Source organism: Chelonoidis abingdonii, chromosome 6 (assembly GCF_003597395.2).
Source record: "Chelonoidis abingdonii isolate Lonesome George chromosome 6, CheloAbing_2.0, whole genome shotgun sequence".
NCBI classification, from domain to species: domain Eukaryota; kingdom Metazoa; phylum Chordata; order Testudines; family Testudinidae; genus Chelonoidis; species Chelonoidis abingdonii.
In genome coordinates this window covers 95,445,497-95,466,419 of record NC_133774.1, presented here as the reverse complement: position 1 = coordinate 95,466,419, position 20,923 = coordinate 95,445,497, and the positions used below count along the sequence as shown (strand labels likewise).

Genomic DNA, 20,923 nt, shown 5'->3' with positions numbered 1-20,923 from the left:
GGCACCTAAATTGGCACAGATTGATTCCTTTGTCGATACAGACAGACTGAGGTTTGAATAGGTGTAGAGGTGCCATGATCCCCATATCAATTGAGGCACTGGCAGGGCAGTGTGAGGAAGCTGTCTCTGCTATTGCCCATGAAATACCTCTTAGATGGCAGTCCTTTGGTTATCCACGTATCTCTTGGGCTGTCATAAAAATATTGGAACAGCCATATGGGGTCAGACCAGTGGTCCATCTAGCCCAGTATCTTTGTCTTTTGACAGTGATCAGTGCCAGATGCTTCAGAGGGAGTCAACAGAACAGGGCACTTTATTGAGTGATCCATCCCCTGTCATGCAGTCCCAGCATTTAGCAGCCAGAGGTTTAGTGCCCCCTCCATGCCCGTGGAATGCTTGACCCTGATGAGAAGGCAAAAGAAGAGGACTCAGAAAGATAGGTTCAGTGAGATCCTGCAAGCCAGTGATACATCAGACAGTGAGCAAAGGGCCTGGAGAGTGAAGATGGCAGACACCATGAAGAAGGAAAGAGTGGACAGGAGAAAGGCCCAGGAGTCCCAGCAGGAAAAGTAGAGGAAGATGCACAAGGACATAATGGGGCTTGTCTGGAAGCAAACGCACGCTCTTGTTGCCCTACAGATTCAACAGTCATGGGCTTATCATCATTGCAATCAAGGGAGAACTGCACTACAGCACTTCCCGACACCTCCCAACATTCCACATGGCAACAGGAGTCACATCCCTACCACTACAACCGTACCCACGGGAATGGGAAGGACAACCCCAGCTTCCTTTACACTGACCTGTGGGAGCCATAGTTACTGTACGTGTAGCCAAAATGGCCTGGAATGGACATGAATATTCTTTCCCCTTGTTAAGTTCTGTTCCATTATTTTTTTTTAAGCTTTATTGTGTTTGTTTCTGGAACTGCATATACATGTTGCTTTTGGTACACAAGGAATTTCTATTTCTTTTTAAATTAATTAGTCTTTTTTGCTTCACAACATGTACTGCAGAATGCCTAGAGCTACACAAAGCACTTGACAGCTTGTTATTGTACCGGGCCACAGAACTCATAAGTTCAGTGAAAAACACAGTGTACATATTAAAAATATACAGCAAGCACCACATAATTCAGAGGTGCATTAAAAGACACATATTCATAAATATTCATGAAGCACTACACAACTCCTTCCTAATAGCCCCCCCAAAAAACTTTAGGCCCAGGTAGAGCACGGTTCACCAAACCCATTATTGTGGCTAACTGTTAAAGTGCTCTTTCAAGGTCTCCCTCAGCAGCATAGCTCTACACTGAGTTCTTCTAACGGCCTTTGCGTCTGGCTGTTCAAACTCAGCAGCTCCCCACCTCTGCCCTTCACCCTAGCAGTAACTCCCCCCCCAAATATCACTAGGACACAACAAGCAGCTATAATCATTGGGATATTTTTCTCACTGAGAGCCAATCTTGCGAGTTACCACCACTAGTGGCTCTTCAATTTACCAAAAACAAATTCAACTGTCCTCCGGCACCTGCTGAGCTCGTAGTTGAAGCTTCCCTAGGTGCTGTCAAGGTGGCCAGCGTACAGCTTCACGAGCCAGAGAAACAAAGGGTCCCCAAGGATCTCTACTGGCATTTCAACATTGCCAATGGTAATTTGCCAGGTGGGAAAGAATGTCCCTGTTTGCAGTTTTTCGAACAATCCCATATTCTTAAAAATGAAAGCATTCCGCATCTTCTCAAAGCAGCCCACTACGGACGTCAGTGAAGCATCCCTGGTGATCAACCACTGCTTGCATAACCATAGGAAAGCAGCCCTTTCTGTTGATGTACTCTGAGGCAAGGTGGGCTAGTGGCAAAATAGAGATTTGTGGGCTGTCAGTTCGGGAAGTCCATTACTGCAAAACCATCCACAATGTCCTGCACATTGCTGAGAGTTACAGCCCTGCGTAGCAGGAGACAATTAATGGCCCAGCACATTTACATGACAACGGACCCACTGTGGATCTTCCAGCTCCAAAGCGATTGCCCACACTCTAGTAGCAAATATGGCACTGCAAGGTTCCACATGGCAATTACCATTTGCTTCTCCATTATCAATGCCACTCTTATTCTGGTCTCCCAGGACTGGAGGGCTGGGGCGAGCTCAGCACACTGATCCAGGAATGTGGTCTTTCACATCCAGAAGTTCTGCAGCCACTGCTTGCCATCCCAAACCTGCATTACAATGTGATCCCACCAGTCAGTGCTTGTTTCTCAGGCCCAAAAGCAGTGCTCCACTGTCTGCAGCTGCTCTGTGAATGCCAAAAACCACCATGAATCAGTTTTATGATGTCCTTCAACAAACCATCCTCAAAAAAATCATCATCTCCCCTATTGCGTCCTCTGCTTGCAACACTCGACAGCAACACAGAGCTGTGCGGGCTCCGTGCTTCTGTCAGAGATAGCGGACAGTAAAAAATGCAGTGGAGGTTTCTGGGATTTTAAACAAGGTATGAAAATTGCAGGAAATGGATGGCGCATGATGAGAGCCTGATCTCTTGCTCCCAGTCATTCTGCGCGATTTGTTTTTGCCCCGCCATGCATTGCTAATCTCTCTCAAAAGACAGCGCCCAGGATGATGGCAAGGGGCCCGCTGACTGGCAGCAATGTAGTGAGTAGCAGCACCAGTACAAGGAACCAACTATGCATGTGCACAAGCAATATACTCACTGCAGCGGTTTTATGAGAACATAAATACTGTTGACAAAAAATGTAGATATGGCCTAACTTGAATACTGGCAACAACAAACCCTATGAGAGGCAAAATCAGCTTAGTCTAGATTAATGTAGCCAAGACACAGAGACATGATCTTCAACGAGAACTTCTAATTTATAATCTGCAATACAGCAAACATATGTGAGACGTTTTGCAATCCAAAGATATTTCTATTAACAACTAATGTGGATTCACTTATCAGGCAGAGACAGGGGAGCTCCTGCTTTTTAAGAAAAGTGAGTCTGGAACCGAATTCTTGACCCTCATTTCCAACACCCTGCCCTCGAGACTCCCAAAATGGATCTCCAGTTGTTCATATTGATCTCTTGCTAAAATAGGTTGGCTGTAAAACCTTTTTAACTAGGGACTACTTATTTAAATACACACACTCATATTGAAAATATTTTTGATTTCATGTACATGGCAAGTGCCGAGTGAGAGCAACGCAAGTTTGTCACGAGCGTACAGCAAGTTACCCAAACAGGCTAGAACTCTACTGGAACTGGTGACACTGGGCAAGAAATATGATGCAAAATGAGATTAGATTTATACACACATTGACACTGTGATAGTCTCCTACATGGTATATCACAGATTCCTGCAATAACCAACCTTGCCCATAACCAAAATAGACATGCTTTTCTTGTGTACAACAATGTATTTAAACTAAAGAAACAAAGTACCTGAGTAGTTTCAGTGTTTCATAATAAAGAAAAGGTTTACAAAGAAAACAGAACATTCTATCTCATTTTCCCCTTCTCTGCCTTTGATTTTTCAGAGAATGAACAGTGGGTATGCGTGTATTGTTTTTAATAGCAACAGTGTCCAGCCAGTGACCTAGATTTCAGAACAATATGAAAGCAGGGCAAGAAGACATTGATGAAAAGATAAGACTGTACAATCACATTCCACAAAACAAAATACAACAACTAAATTACTCTCTGATGCAATTCCATTGACTTCAAAGGAGTTGCATCAATCTGCCAACAACTGAGGATATGTTAGTGTTTTGGTTATTTTTTCCCCTTCATCTTCTTTATGTAGCATTCATGACACATGCAAGTCCAAGTCAAACAGGTGGACCTTTATTTGACCAGCGAAGAGTTTCTTGACTAATCTCAAATACATACAGGTAACAACAGATCTCTCAGATTCACTCCTCCTCATCAGGAGCCCTAACCTGATTCCATTGAAGCCATGGCAAACTCCACTGAATTAAATGGAAGCATGATCAGGAGAAGGTGTTGTACAATAAACTTCTTACCTATGATAATTTTGGAGGATCAGTTATACCATCTCATCCTCCACCTGGCTTTCTCCAGGGAAACCCCACTACATCTCTCTTATACTCTGATACCTGATAATTAAGAATATATTTCCTCTCCCTTAGCTCACACTGGTATATTAAACAAAATACTTTTAGCTTCCCCTATGTAACAGTGGTTTTCTTCTTGCTTATTATATAACTTTGTAATTGGTTTTAAGAACACAAATTTCTCCAAAGTACAATGCAGCTCTCAAAGACATGACAAGCAGTATAAAATATTTCATATATTTTAAAAAAGTAGTCTATTTGCTAAGCCTGCCACAGGGCTTTGCCAAAATGGAAAAAGTGACAGCAGCCTTTGCAAATTAAAATGTAAATATTGAGTAGACAGTTTTTTACTTATTGATTTGGTAGCCAGAAATTTTTGAGATTCCTCTTAGGAATTGTGTCCATAAGTGCAATTGTCAGAGAGAAAACCACATCTTCTTATCTGAAAATGGGCATACACAAGTTTCAGAACAGAATTTGTTTAATTTTTTTACATTTTCCAATAAAGGATCTAATTCTGCAAACCATTACTCACACATGTAGTTCTTACTTTTGTGAGTACTCTTATGCACATAAAGATTATTCACCTGAGCAAGAGTATGCAGGATGAGCTCCAAATTCAGTAATTTCAAGTTATAGCACAAACCAATTTTAAAAACTCACAACACATGTATACAATGCCAAATTGAAATCTTCTCAATTTTGAAAACTGAATTAAGGGTAATTTCCAATGCTACCCCTGCTCGTGGACTCTTTGCCATTTGGGAGTTTTTACAATCACACTTTCTTTGAATATATAAAGTTTGCCCCTCCTTGGTAGCCATTTGAAAGATAAACACAAACAAAACAGGAAAGCTGACTATACAGAGGAAGCACTGAAACTCATTACACAAAATTGCTATCAAATGCATAAAATAAACAAACTGAAAACTCTAATCTTTCTTTTATAGAAATTTTAGGTGCTACTTTTAACAATAGTTGTCAAAAAATTGAACTCAAATGCAACTTTTACACTGACAAGGTGTCTAACACTTTCATACGATTTCTAATTAGGCTCTGATAAAACTTCCGATATCCACTCATATTTCAGTTGCTTATTACTATTTTTTTTAAAATCAGCAAACGCACCAATCTTAATGGCTAACATTCATATTTCAGCCGTTTTTGCTGGAATCCTCTTTTTAAGAATGCAGATAGCTGTAATTATTTTGTAAACAATGGGGGAAAGAACTATGGAGGTGAAAGAACAATGGCTCAAACCTATCCTTGAGTATCATTCTGAGAGAGAAAAACGCAGTCACTGGACAGCAGTCTTGTCTATTCCCAGTAGGATTCACAGACTAGTTAATGCCTCATAATTATCATTCATTAAGTGTATTGCAGTAGCACCTAACAGCCTCACTCATGGACCAGGACCCCGTTGTGGTAGAGCTGTGTAAGCAGAGAACAAAAAGCTGGTCTCTCCCCAAAGAGCTTACAATAAAAGTAACTGATCTACAGAACCGAAGGCAATTGATCAGTATAACAATATCATCATGGGCTCCTGATTTTCATCTAAATATCAGGTGCTCATCTACCAATGCAGTCCAAGTCTGTACTGAGACTGATAAAATTCAAGAGGATCAGGGGCATTTAGATATTGAGAAGGCTGTAGTGAGAAAATTCTGAATTATCTAAGCCAGGAACAGGAAGCTAATAGCAAAGGCCAGAGACTCTGCTCTGGCTGAGCTGGGCTCAGTGCGTGGTCAGACTGGGGGAGAAGCAAACGTACTTCCATGCCACCTTTGTAGCACCCTAATCCTGGGATTATTTAAGCCCCAGATCACATCCCCTTTTCAATCACTGCACCCTGTTCGCTGAATATAGATACGCATGTAGGAGCCACTAGGCTGGCTGTAGAGCACATACAAATTTCCATGTACACTGGGGGAATCCTCCGAAGGACACTTAGTGGCTTCATGTTTCTTTTGTGCACCTGGAGCAGGGCCAATCGTCTGGCCTGGGAGAAAAAGTTTGCTACATTCTCAGCATCCAGTTGTGTTTTTCTAGCAACAGTCATACAACAGCTTCCTCAAGAGAAGCCAAAAACCTGTCCATCCTAAAGGAGGAAATGACATATTCTCAAGCCTTTATTCAGTGACACTTTGTGCTGCAAAGTCCCTCAAACACCTCTTTTCCATCACCATTTTACATGAACCCAACAAAACAGCACTGGATGTTAACACTCGGTGTGGCAGATGAGATAACTGCAATATTTACATGGTAAATTGTTTGCTAAGACATATTAATGTAAATAACTGAAAATGCAAACAGGTGCAGTTTGCCTATTTGTTGCTCAGATTACAATATGGTACAAATAAATATTAGGTAAACACTACACTACAAACAGGTGCAAGTGTTCTGCCTCTGTCGCCATTTATCCTTCATCTCTGCTGAAGTGGCAACTGCTCCCAACTCATGTGAAACACCTTTCTCAATTACATTAGCTGTACAGCATGCATGGGCACATACACACAAATCAATCCTCTCAAGACTACCCGTTTTTTTTAATAAGATCTGTGCCCTCACTGCTGGTAGTGGAAGCAGCTACATGGAAGCCTTAAGAATAATTAATTCTACACAAATCTCTTCTTCTTGATTCTCTCATAAGATTAGTCATCATGCAGCTCCCAGAAGGGCTTTCCTTTACTGGTACCACATGGCAAACACATTTGGATTCCACAAGGACTTACTTGTTTATTTCTGATGATCCCATCACTAATCCTTGCAGTTTAATCATTTTTAACTCATGCATAGTAACCCTTTCTTCCCTTTTCTTCAAGTGCTCTACATAAAAAAATGTTCAGCCCAGTAACACTGTTTTTTCCCTGTGGCCTTCCATGAGCTGCTTAGAACAACTAGGGTGACCATACAGCTGGTTCTGGCTGGGACAGTCACGTTTTTAAGCCCTGTCCCTGCCATCTCGATTTTTTTTTTTGCTCTTGCCAGCTTGATCAGTTGGCAGGAGCAAAGAGGACAAATTCCCACTTCTGTCAAAAAAGTGGGGTGCGGAGGAATGTGGGGGGAAGGGGCGAGGAGGGACAATGCCAGCCTCGCTCCAGGGCCAGTCAGTGTTTGGGTGAGCAGTGATACTAGTCCTGTGTGGGGAGGTGGGGGCTGGGCTTGGGCAAGCAGCTCGGGCCAACACCATGCTGGGGGCGGAGGGAGAGGGAGGGGCGCTCGGGCTAGCCCCATGCAGTGTTCCTTCTTCCCGTTGGGAAATATGGTCACCCTAAGGATAACATTTTATGTTTAGACAAATCTAGTATTATTGCCAGGTACCCACTCCCAATCTTGTTTCCTCTGGTTTTGCCTAACGGATTTACTATAATGAAGTTAGAAGACTGAGATTATGCATTCATTTCATGGCTCATTCGTACACCACCAAGGAGTATTAGCTATACCCTCTCCCTTACCGCGCACCAAATTGTTTGTTTTCTTGGGCAAAGGCTGTTTCAATCTTTTCCCCCTCCTGCAGGCAAAGTGACTGTGTGGAGCAGGATCGAGCTGTCAGCAGTTGCATATCCAAGGTGTGGAGTCATGGAACAGGAGAAAAGTTGGCACACTGGTCTGAAAACCAGCTAAAGAGCTAGACACACAGGGTTTCTCTATACCATACTACATACTGACGCTGGAAAGAGGCTACTAATAGATGAATCAGTGCTGGCAGGGATGGAGCCCCTCTTTTATAATATTTTCCAATTTGCAGGCAATCTTAACAGGAAGGCACAGCACAGGATGACAGCTATAATCTCATTATTTTAAGCATGGTACACTGTCACTGCATAGGAGGAATAAGAACAGATTATATTCCTTGGACTGTAACAGGGAGTCACATTTGATATTATTTTTTAATTCTTGCTGCAATCTTTAGGCCAAATTCTCTCCCTTACATGAGCTTAAATCCAAAGTAACTCTATTGGCTTCTCTGGAGTTACACCAGATGTATACCCGTGGTATGGACCACAGAATCTTTCCCTTTATCTTTCCTGCACAGTTTAGTGAAGCCACATGAAAAAACGTAAATGCCAGCAAATTAAATTACCAAACACTGAAAAGGTCACAGGAGTACTGCACAGTACAGAGTGAAATAATATTCTTAGAATATCGCAAAAGGAAATATCTTAAACAACTAGATAATTCAGCTATAACCAGCATATCTCCTTATACAGCACCCATTATAACTTATCCCTTAATTGCCCTGTTTAGAAATCCTATGTAACCATTGCACATCTGTAGGCAACACACAGCATTCATCTTGAACTTCAACCCTGTCTTATTGTTGTGTACCTTTGAGTGTCTACTAGTCATTATACAGAGTTCAAATCAGATTTACACAACTCCTTTAATAAAAACCTCTATAATCAAGCAACAAAAAGATCTACTGCAAAACCATCATTTATCTCAGTAAAATACTACCGCATTACTTTCTATGGTGCAAATATGAGGAATATGATTTTACTGCAGTCAGCAAATCAGATTGTTGCATTGTTGTCATATGGCCCATGTTAAAGTGGAAAGAGCACAGAATGAGCTCACTGCAACTGAATGTGCTCTGTCTTTGTTCAGTTGGCCAGAAGAAAAGGGCTTGTTGTCCAAATAAGAGCCCCCACTCCCAGCTGGGTGGCAGAGGTGATAGGAAGGGGAGCTGCTAAGTCAGCGCTCTGGGCGGAGGCAGCATGCAGAGCTGCCTGGTCAAGCCTCCACCTAGCAGCTGAGTGAGAAGGATGTTGCCATTACCGGGGAGCCCCCAGGTAAGCGCCCCCCAGAACCCACCTTACTCCGTCCCGTGTCCGATCCCTCTGCCCCTGCCACACCCAAACTCTGCTGCTGTGGGGGAGCACAAGGGCATGGTGCCCGGTGCGCCTGGCGCAGGGGCTGCCTGAGCTGCCCCTGATCCAGCTACACTGGCCACTGCAGAAGTCACAGAGATTACGGAAAGTCATGGAATCCGTGACCTCCATGACAAACTCTCAGCCTTAATCATGACCTGTATTATACAACTTATTGTTGAGTACTATCATACACATTGAGTGAATAAAGTTGTGGTCTAATTAATCCTCATACATTGCCTCGTCTTTCTTCCAGTGCGGCTGGGACAATCATAGAAATGTAGGGCTTAAAGGGACCTCAAGAGGTCATCAAGTCAATTCCCCTACACTGAGATAGCAGCAAGTATATCTAGACAAGTGTTTGTTTAATCTGTTCTCAAAAACCTCCAATTACGTGGATTCCATAACCTCCCTTGGAAGCCTATTCCAGCACATAAGCACCCTTACGATTAGAAATTTTTTCCTAATATCTTATTTAATTCTCCCTTGCTGCATATTAAGCCCATGACTTCTTGACCTAGCTTTGGTGGACACAGAGAACAACTGATCATCATCCTCTTTATAACAGCCCTTATCATATTTGATGACTTATCAGGTCCCTCACTCAGTCTTCTGTTCTCAAGACTAAAACATACCCATTTTTTTTAACCTTTCCTCATAGGTCAGATTTTCTAAATCTTTTATCATTTTTGTTGTTCTCATCTGGACTCTCTCCAGTTTGTCCACATCTTTCTTAAAATGGGGCCACCAAAATTAGACATGGTTCCCCAACTGGGGCCTCATCGCTGCTAAGTAGAGAGGAACAATTATCTTCTGTATCTTATATATGACAATCCTTTTAAGGCATTCACAAAATTAGCCTTTTCTGCAACTGCATCACATTGTTAGCTCATACTCAATCTGTGATCTATTACAACCCACAGATCCTTTCCAATAGTACTACCACCTAGCCAGATACTGTATTTCCCATTTTGTAGTTGTGTGTTTAATCTTTCCTTTCTAAGTTAGTACTTTGCATATGCCTTTACTGAATTTCATCTTGCTGATTTCAGACCAATTCTTTGATAAATTAAAGTTGTTTGGAATTCTAATCTTTTCCTTCAAAGTGTTTGCAACCCCTCCTAGCTTGGTTTTAGCCACAGATTTTATAAGCCCATTCTCCACTCCATTATTCAAGTAATTAAACAAAATATAGAATAGAACCAGACCCAGGGCTGACCCATGCAGGATCCCACTAGATACAGTCTCCCAGTTTGACAGTAAACCATGGATAACCATTCTTTGCGTACGGTTATTCAATCAATTGCATACCCACCTTATAATAATTTCATCTAGATCACATTTCCCTAGCTTGCTTAAGACAATGTCATGTGGGACACTGTCAAAAGCTTCACTAAAAATCAAGATATATCATGTCTATTGCTTCCCCCCTGCCACTGGGCCAGTAACCTTGTCAAAGAAGGAAACTAGGCTAGTTTGTCTTGACAAAATCACGTTGGCTATGACTTATCACCCTATCATCCTCTAGGTGCTTACAAACTGATTGTTAAATAATTTGTTCCAGTATCTTTTCAGGTAGCGAAGTTAGGGTGATACGTTTTCAAAGATAATCATTAATAGTTCCAAGATTCCTTCAGCTAGTTTCCTAGGGTGAATTTCATCAGGCCCTACTGACTTGAATACATCTAACTTATTTAAATATTCTTTAACCTGTTCTCTTCCTATTCTGGCTTGTATTCATTCCCCCGTGTTCTGATTTTGTCCCTACACACTCGTGCTGTTCTTTTGTACTCCTTCTAACCAATCTGTCCATGTTTCCACCTGTAAAATTCCTTTTTGATTTTCAGGTAATCAAATTGCTCCTCAGGCAAAACGTAGTGCTCTCTTACTATTCTTATCATTCCTTTGCATCAGGATAGTTTGCTATTGTGCCTTTAACGCTGTCTCAGAGAAACTGCTAGCTCTCCTGAACTCCTTTCTCCCCCTTAGATTTTCTTTCTAAGGGACCTTATCTACTAACTCTCTGAGCTTATTAAAGTCTGTTTTTAAAAGGTCCATTCCCCTTATTCTGCTGCTCTCACTCCGTCCTTTCCTTAGAATCAGGAAGCCTATCATTTCATGATCGCGTTCACCCAAGTTGCCTTCCACCTTCAGATTCACAACCAATTCCACCTAAGTCAGAATCAAGTCTAAAATGGCTGCACCATAAATTTATATAGCACTTGTGTCATAAATAGATAGCTAAGGGTTAATGTTTCTTTCACCTGTAAAGGGTTAACAAAGGGAACCAAACACCTGACCAGAGGACCAATCAGGAAACTGGATTTTTTCAAAGTCAGGGGAGGGAATTTTTGGGGTCTGAGTCTTTTGTCTGTATCGCAGCTATGAGAAGGTTCTTTCTATTTCTAATCTTCTGTTTCCAAATTGTAAGTACAGGTAGAAAAAAATATAGGCTTTTATGTTGTTTGGTTGTATTTACATGTGTGTAGCTTGCTGAATGTTTCAAATTGGATATCTTTTTGAATCAGACTGTTTATTCATATTTTTTTATAAGCAATAGCCCTGTATTGTCAAATTGATGCAGAGATTATTATTCTTATGTCTTTTTCTTTCTTTTTATTATAAAGTTTTCTTTTTAAGACTTGTTGAGTTTTTTCTCTGGGTAGGCTAGGAACGAGGGAGGGAATTCTCTTTGTGTTAGATCTACGGAGGGTGAAACTTGCAGCACCAGGGATTGGTGGGAGGGGGAGGAGAGATAGAATCTTTTCTGTTTCTTGTATTTGGGGTTTGTCTCTTTGTGGAATAGAGGAGACATGCTTCTTGGTATTGTGATGTAAAGAGATTGCATCAGTACTCCCAGGTTGCCAGAGACGAAAGTCTGGGTGGGAGACAGAGGGGAAGGGAAGTGGGTTTTTCCTTTGGGTACGACTCAGGGTTCTGAGTCTTGGGGGTCCCTCAGGGAAGGTTTTGGGGAGACCAGAGGGGGCCAAAACCCTGGAATTTTTGGATGGTGGCAGCAAGATCAAAGCTAAGCTGGTAATTAAGCTTAGAAGGGTTCATGCTAGGCACCCAGATTTCTGGACGCTAAGGTCCAGATTTGGGAGTTAGGCTTATGATAACTTGATAGAACGCAGACGTGGCATGAACTCTATCACAACCGTGAGAGGTGTGTGTCTATTCATTTCTTTATGTATAATCTACCTCTCCACAGGCTATCAGCTCATTTCATGTAAAACATTGATTAACCTACTGATAACAATGACTTTTGTTTACTTCTGACCTGGACCAAATTCAAACCTGTGATCAAAAGGCAAAACATTCCATATCTCATTTCCAGTGTCCCAGGTCATTGGAGTTCTCTTTTATTCTTTCTTATTAGAGATCGGGTATCCCATTGTCCTGACCACTGCTAGTTAATACTTCCATTTACCATGAAATTAAGAGACTGGACCACAATTTTAACCCCACTGAACTTGTCCTTGCAGCCCCAGCAAAGTCAGAACTTGGTCATACATAATTTTTCGGGATGTAATTTTTCAGATGTTTTTTGATGTCTCTGGCAAATGACAAAAATCACAAACAGTTCTCACTTTAATTAGCAAAGTTAAAACTCAGCGAGAGTTCTTCCATAATCTAAATTTGAAGACAGAAAAGATTTTCCAGAAAAAAAGTGGGCCTGCTCTGCATGTCTTTCCACAATCCTTTCGAGTGATTACACTCAACCTTTTTCTATACTTACCACCTACAAAATATATATACGATATCTTGTTTATGTATAAGCAAATGAACAAAAACAATGAGTAGCCTCTATTCAAGCATTTTTAACCACAGCATAAATAAGCAGGAAATATGAAGGTGATGTTGTTCGATTCCTAGCTCAATTCTACAGCTATCACCTATTTACCTTTGTTAAATCCAGAACATTTCTATAAGACATTCATTCACTGATACACGTTTATAAAACAACGAACAGGGAGACTCTTTGGAGCCCTGTATCAGAGCCAAAAAGAAAACGTTAAAAACCTACAGGTTTGTAGCTATGTATATTTGGAAAAAAACTAAGTGTCTAATACTGCAGATGTTCTTCCTTTAAAACCCAAACATACTTAATTCCCAGTTGACAGGTTTCCTTACCACAAAAACCATTATTACGATTGACAATTGGCAGACAGCCCAAGGACTGAATTGGTTCTGCTGGAGGAGCTACCATCTCAAATCCAGCAGAGCAAGATAGGGTCACATTGTTAGGGAAGCATTGGAAAACTTCCACTGCAGCTCCTTAATTGCTTTGTCTATGCTTAAAAGACTGCCATTTCTGCGTGCTGTCCATCTAACATCTTTAAATTAGTATTACATCTCACTGAAAGAAAAATAAGATATCTGGACCAGAAAGACATACAAAATTACATTATTTAGTAATCAATGACTTTAGGAGTTATTTCCCTCTCTTGACCTAAACAGGGCGAATATTATAGCTCAGTAAAGTAAGTGATTATTTCCTAAGACCAGGGAAAGAGCTGACTAACCACACTAAGGGTATGTCTGCACTACCCGCCGGATGGCAGGTAGTGATCGAACTATTGGGGATCGATGTATCGCATCTCATCTAGACGCGATACATCGATCCCCGAACGCGCTCCCCGTCGACTCCAGAACTCCACCAGGGCGAGAGGTGGAAGCAGAGTTGACGGAGGAGCGATGGACATCGATCCTGCGCCCGCGAGGATGTGAAGTAAGTCAATCTAAGATATGTTGACTTCAGCTACACTATTCTCATAGCTAAAGTTGTGCATCGTAGATTGATTTCCTCCCCCTCTACAGTGCAGACCAGGCCTTACGGATTGGAAATTAAATCAACAGTCAGAGCACCTACTGCCAAAATAACACTGCTCTACAGCCAAAATGCTTCTGAAATAAATGTAGTCAAACTTTACTAATTCTGGGTCACTGAGAACGAAAATGATGCTTAAAATTGTTGATTGGCTCTAGTCTAGCTGTTGGGCTCCAGACTACAGCAGTGGAATCTCCTGGCAGGTGATGTTAGGGTTTCCATGTTCCGTGACCGTCAAAAGGATCTTGTCCCATTCTTCTTCATGGAAGGTGATCTTGTAGCCTGCAACAACATCGATGGTGTGATGGCAGCCCTCAACATCGTTCACGATCCAGATGAGTGGAGACTGTTCATTGATTCATCGAAGACGAGTCTTAAAGCTGTTTTGCTGCATAATGGCAATGTTTTGCCATCAATTCCAGTTGGTCATGCAGTCCATATGAAGGAAACCTATGACAACATGAAACAACTTTTGAGGTTCATAAACTATGACCAACATCAGTGGCAGCTTTGTGGCGATTTGAAGGTTGTTGCTCTCTTGCTTGGTCTGCAGACTGGATACACAAAGTACTGCTGTTTTCTCTGCGAATGGGATAGTCGTGCAAGAGATTCCCACTACATCAAGAAAGATTGGCCACTCCGACAGTCATTGGAGCCTGGGAGGAAAAGTGTTCAGCATCCACCACTTGTTGAATCAAGGAAGATTTTGTTACCACCCTTACACATCAAGCTGGGTCTGATGAAGAACTTTGTCAAGGCCATTGACAAAACACAAGCAGCTTTCAAGTACCTCCGTGGAAAATTTCCAAGGTTAAGTGAAGCTAAGATAAAGGAAGGTGTCTTTGTTGGTCCTCAGATTCGTGAACTTCTTCGAGATGATGCATTTGACCATGCACTGCCTGGCAAGGAAAAGACGGCATGGAAAGCCTTCCAGTTAGTGGCAATAAATTTTCTCGGAAACAACAAGGCAGACAACTACAGGTTGTTGGTGGAAAACCTCCTCAAGGCATACAAAAGCCTTGGTTGCAACATGTCACTAAAGATACATTTTTTGCACTCTCATCTAGATTTTTTTCCACCGAACTGCGGAGCAGTGAGCGACGAGCACGGCGAGCGATTTCACCAGGACATTGCAACAATGGAGAAACGCTATCAGGGCAAATGGAGCCCATCAATGCTTGCAGACTATTGCTGGACAGTGACAAGAGATGCTCCATTTAATGAATACAAGAGACAAGCCAAGAAGCGCCGAGTAGACACTGAATAGGACTAAACTATGTACATAATAGTTTTTTGCCTTTTGTTTCATAATAAATTTTATTTATATAACCCTTTTGCTGATTTTTAAAGTGTTACATAAACAGGACAGGTGAAATATTATCATGTAAAGCAACCATAAACACATGAAAAGACCTAGGTTTACAATTTATGACTAAAACTCTACAATCTACACAATATACATAGACATAAAATGTAAAAACTTAAATATCTTAGAAACAGTAGCCAATCAGTTGTTTTAATTGTCATATTTGAATTCAGCACATCAAAATACATAATAAATACCACATTTTCTCTCTGAAGCAGACGACTTCTCAAAAATTGTAGACCAGTGTAATTTAAAAAAAAAAATTAAAAAATACCCAGTTGCACAGAAACATCAAAAATAAGGGAAAGGCAAAAACAAATTTTGTGGGGGAGAAAAGATTTAATCATTGGTATTTTAAGGGCACTTGTGACCTTATTAAAAAGAAAAGTAAATGATTTATTATATTACTATCAGTATTACATTGCATCAACTAGAACACCTTTAAAGATATTTTTAAATTATCAACACTAACACCACACATCCTTAGTCATGTTATAAACAGAAATCTACAGCATTGCCATCTGTGAGATGTGGTCCTAGATATCTGCTGCCTTTGTGGTACACTAGTTACCTACAGTTTTAACACCTGGTTGAACAAAACACTTACCTCGGCATATTTTGCCACTGAACTGGCTTCAACTGCATAGACTTTTCTCGCTCCAGCCTGCACTGCAAAAAATGAAAGGATTCCTGATCCACAGCCAACGTCTAGGACCACCTGGAAAACAAAAGGCACACCAAAAAAAAAAAGAAGTTTAGAAGGTGGATTATTTTTAAAGTTGTTGTTACATTCTTGAGTGTCTAAGTCCCAGAGGACCAAGCATGACATCCTAAAGAAATATTTAAACTGGGCGGAAAAACGGTGTTAAAAAGCCAATCATCATAAATTTTATTTTGGGTGCTTACATTTAAAAAGAAATCAAAACTCCAGCTCTAGTTTCCAACTTTTCAGAGGGTGAGGATGTCACTATCATGTACCATAGAGAGTTACACTTCACCTCTGGCTTCATGTCTTGGATATATCTCACTGGAACCTTCTACTGGGTTTCTATCTCTGAGATTAGGCATCCTCAGATTTGCTTTGTTCTGTTAGTCAGTAATAACACCAATTATTGTTGAATCCACATAGGGGAGACTGGGAGTTTATGAGAGATTCAAATAACCTAAGACATGAAAGAGTTACTGAAAAATTGTACTGGCCACAGCTTGGGACATGTTAAAGAAGCTCAAGTGAGATTTGAGATTCTCCCTTTGTTTTAAAAAAAGTTCAAGTTTAAATACTCATAATGACAGAAAATTTGAAAAAGCCATTGAAATGGCTACACCCCACTTCACTATACATTTTATTCTGATCTATTTTTGTTTGAGACCTATTCACACGCACATAATTCATGTGTATAAAACACAAACGTTTGAGCTTTAACTGTGTATTATATACATATAAGAATACAGACAGTGGGTACAGGATTAAGATTTAGATAGATTAGATGTACATGCGCGTGCACACAGACACATATGTATGTATTTCATGCAAAATTTTTACATACTACTAGGACCATAAGTAGCTGGGTGTAGTTTTCGAATGAAGGCCCTGATTCTGAAAAAACTTATGCACATATTTAACTTTAAGCAAATATATCACTGCAGGATTGAGCTTTTTTTTGTTGTTGTTTTTTTGTTGTTTTTTTTTAAATGAAAAACACTTATGCAGATGTATAACTTTACTCACATATCAGAGGGGTAGCCGTGTTAGCCTCCTACTGCAAGACAAACCCAAGAAAGAAACCAACAGGACTCCACTGGCCATCACTTACAGCCCCCAGCTAAAACCCCTCCAACGCATCATCAGGGATCTACAACCCATCCTGGACAATGATCCCCACTTTCACGATCTTGGGTGGAGCCAATCCTTGCCCACAGACAACCTGCCAACCTGAAACGTATTCTCACCAGCACTGCACACGTACCATAGTAAACTCTAGCTCAGGAACCAATCCATGCAACAAACCTTATGCCAACTCTGCCCACATATCTACACCATGACACCATCATAGGACCTAACCAGATCAGCCATACCATCACGTTATTCCTGCACGTCCACCAATGTATATACCATTCATATGCCAGCAATGCCCCCTCTGCTATGTACATCGGCAAACTGACAGTCACTACGAGAAAGGATAAATGACACAAATCAATATCAGGAATGCAATATACAAAAACCTTAGGAGAGCACTTCAACCTCCCTGGCCACACAAGCAGACCTTAGGGCTATCCTGCAGCAAAAAAACTTCAGGACCAGACTTCAAAGAGAAACTGCTGAGCTTCAGTTCATTTGCAAATTTGACACTATCAGTCTGGACTCAACAAAGACTGTGAATGGTCCAATTACAGAACCAGTTCTCCTCCCTTGTTTTCACACTCGACTGCTAGAACAGGGCCTCACCCTCCCTGACTGAACTAACCTCGTTATCTCTAGCTTGCTTGCTAGCATATATATACCTGCCCCTGGAAATTTCCACCACCTGCGTCTGACGAAGTGGGTATTCACCCACGAAAGCTCACGCTCCAAAACGTCTGTTAGTCTATAAGGTGCCACAGGATTCTCTGCTGCTTTTACTCACATAAGTAGCCCTGTGGAGTCCTCCAATGAGATTCCTTATGGGAGTCAAGTCTGCAGTGGGGGTTTCTTTCAGTGTATTTTCTCTTTTCAAATGCTGGTGCCATAGATGTTGCCTAAACAGCCTGCATTTTGCTGCTAGCTTTATTACCAACACTAGTAGGTCCACACAAATCCCTCTCTACTGAGCTGCATAAAGAGCGTAGCAATGGAATTACAAGTCACTCAAGATCTCATGGTTAAAGAGAGATTCATAAGTGCACAGATATGGCTGAAAGCGTGCTCCACTTAAAAAAACAACATACTTTATATGAAACCTAGGCTACGTACTAATGAAAGCAATCCAACCGCCAGTGTATATTGTAACCAGTCTGAATCTCTGTTACACAGATACAGGGAATACTAAGGCAACTAACATTGTTTCTTTTATTTTACGTAGCTTCAAATGAGGCCTTGGGGCCAAAACATTGCCTCTAATACTATATTCTTTTCCTTGTGCAAGATTTTATTAAGCTCATTTTTTATTTCACAGACAACAGGCTGTCACAAAGCCAGTTTTGTTTCCATGCTTTGGTGGGTATTAGACCACACCTCCATGCCCGGAGGAGCTAACTTCAAAACAGCGAATTACAGTAAATATTGGGTAAAGGGGAATAAAGAAAAGGTAAGGGGAGGGAGCCAATGACAATCAAGCACTAGTTTCTATTTAACCACAGGGTCGATGGAAGGATTTGTTGGTAGAAGATTTCTCAAAACTTTGTGGGGAACACGGCTTATCATAACCTTTCCTCTTTGTATATGTTGAGAGGAGAGGGAAGAACCAATGGCTATGGTTAAACATCACCAATGGAATGGAGAAGTGCGGCTTTCTACTTAGGGCCAGATTCTGAGCCCTTTCCTCACATCCAGCAACACGCTACTTCTCAAATGGTCGATCTGAGTTTGTGGAGTAAGGTACTGCTGTAGGGCATAGAGGTGCCCCCTGCTGAGATAACGTGGTGCTGAAGGCATGCCTGCCTTGGTTTCCCTTCTTTCAGGGCCTTTTAAGAACTCCACACAGTCCAAATGGATGAGAGACAAGATTCCCCTGAAGGGGGGTCTACTTTATTAAATCCAAAATAAGTTTGAACTAAAATCTCTTCCCTTGGGCTCGGGGATTGCACACCCTTCCTCCTTGGGGCCTGTGGTTCTCAGTCCTGGGAGCATTTCTTCCCTTAGGAAAGTTCCTCTCTCTGTGAGGACCTCTTGTAAGGAAGCCCTAACAGTCTTTTATCAGGTCCAGGTGTTCATTACCCAATTAACTGCCTAGATGGGCTCATTAAATTAGCCCTTCACAGGCAGCCTAGGCCTGGACTCCCTTTAAAGAGCCAGCAATGTCATGACAGGCACTATCCACTGTAATGGCATCAGAACCCAGCCCCCAGTGGGTATGTCTACACTGCAAAGAAAACCCAGAGCTGGCCATGCCAGCTGACTCAGGCTTGTGGGGCTCGGGCTGTGGGGCTGTTTCATTACAATGTAGAATTCCCGGCTCGGGCTGCAGCTCAAGCTTGGAGGTCCACCCCACCTCGCAGGGCCCTACAGCTCATGCTCCAGCCTGAGCCCAGAAGTCTACACTTCAATGCAACAGCCCCACAGCCTGAGCCCCATGAACCCTAGTTGGCTGGCACAGGTGTGCTGCAGGTATCTAGTTGCTGTGTAGACATATCCACTGTGGTCACTAAGACAATGCACTGTGAAATTTCAATAAATGGAATCAGCTTTTTTTTTTTCCCCATTCTTCAATAGCACTCTTTTTTTCCCAATAAGAAGTCAAATATTCTTAATATAAGGTCTAGCTTTAGGACGGGCAGTTAATGTGTTTACTCTATAAACGTATTTGCACTCATGTATTTATATCTATGTATAAGTAAGTAAGTAAATAGACAGGGACCAGCTCAAAGGCCCCAAAAGGTAGTAATTTGTGGGCTTTTCAAGAACTAGTCTGAAGTAGATGAGTGGCTACTTAAATAATTGTGAAAAATCAACATTTCAGGGCGGATTTGTGCTGTACCCATCTAATTAGAGTGAGGCATGATCCTGCAAACTCTCACATAGGTGAGAAATTTTCCACATGTGAATTTAGTGGGACTATTCACATGTGCAAAGACACACACATGCCTAAGCATTTGCAGAACAGAGATCTGCTCAGGCCTAATTTTTAGGCCTGACCAGGACCCAATGTGATCCCTACCTTTCCTCCCATCCCTGAGTCAGCACTGCCATAGCCTCCTGCCCATGGGGTCAGCAGCGGTTGCATGCTGCATTCCCGTCAGCCACTGCCCTCTGCTGTGCTGTGAAATAAGAAGCGTTAAGACAGCCAGCAGGGGTGGGGGACGCAACCACTGCCACTCCGGCCCCACCAGCAGCAGTGGGAGAGTGCCTGAGGGAGTCCAGTTATTATTGCACCTGACCTGGACCTAACATTTGTAGACTGGAATGATCGGGGTTGGGTTGGGTTGCAAGACTCTAGAATAAGGGCCTTATTCCTGAAAGGGACACCATCAGTTTAAAAAAATCAATCACCATACGGTCTAACTATTTCTACCATACTGTTGTTACTTGTAACATCTAATTATTATCTGACTGAAAGATCAGAAAGAGAAAATGAATTTCTCTATTTACTGAGTGCCTTTGAGAGCACTTTTTATATAGTCTGCTTCCCTGTAGAATCAGGTCACCTCCCCTTTGTTTGAGTGAGTCTTTCATACAAGAAAGGAGGGTGGGGAGGGGACTTTTTAAAATACAAGAAAAATGTGACTTTAAAAGTCACAAAAATTGCCAAGTGACTTGAGAATCTAAATCTCATTTTTCAAAAGAGAATTAGGAAATCATTTCTAACTTTACACTTACCACCTATTTAAAAATATTTTACTTTTCATTTTAGGTCATTACTTCTAGTTATACCACAAGGAGACACCTTTACTTGGTGCCATGTTAATGGCACTTCAACATTTGAACTTCAGGGTAAAATTTTCAAAAGTGACTTAGAAATAATTTCCTAATGCCAAATAGTGAGGGAGACCAGACAAGAATAGAAAAAAATGTATAATTAAAAAGTTTGAGGCAACACTAGTGAAAGTAATGTAGAGACAACACTTACAAGGTCGTTATAGAGAAGAGGA

General features: G+C 41.5%; 1 protein-coding gene across 3 annotated transcripts in view; it reads right to left on the bottom strand.

Moving 5' to 3' along the window:
• LOC116837437 (histone-arginine methyltransferase CARM1-like) overlaps positions 1 to 20,923 on the bottom strand; it is a 125,879-nt gene that overhangs the window by 43,853 nt on the left and 61,103 nt on the right. For all 3 annotated transcript variants that reach the window (XM_032801798.1, XM_032801800.2, XM_032801797.2), the window contains one exon: positions 15,747 to 15,857. In XM_032801798.1, coding sequence (XP_032657689.1) covers positions 15,747 to 15,857 — 111 coding nt within the window. The remainder of the gene's footprint in view (positions 1 to 15,746; positions 15,858 to 20,923) is intronic.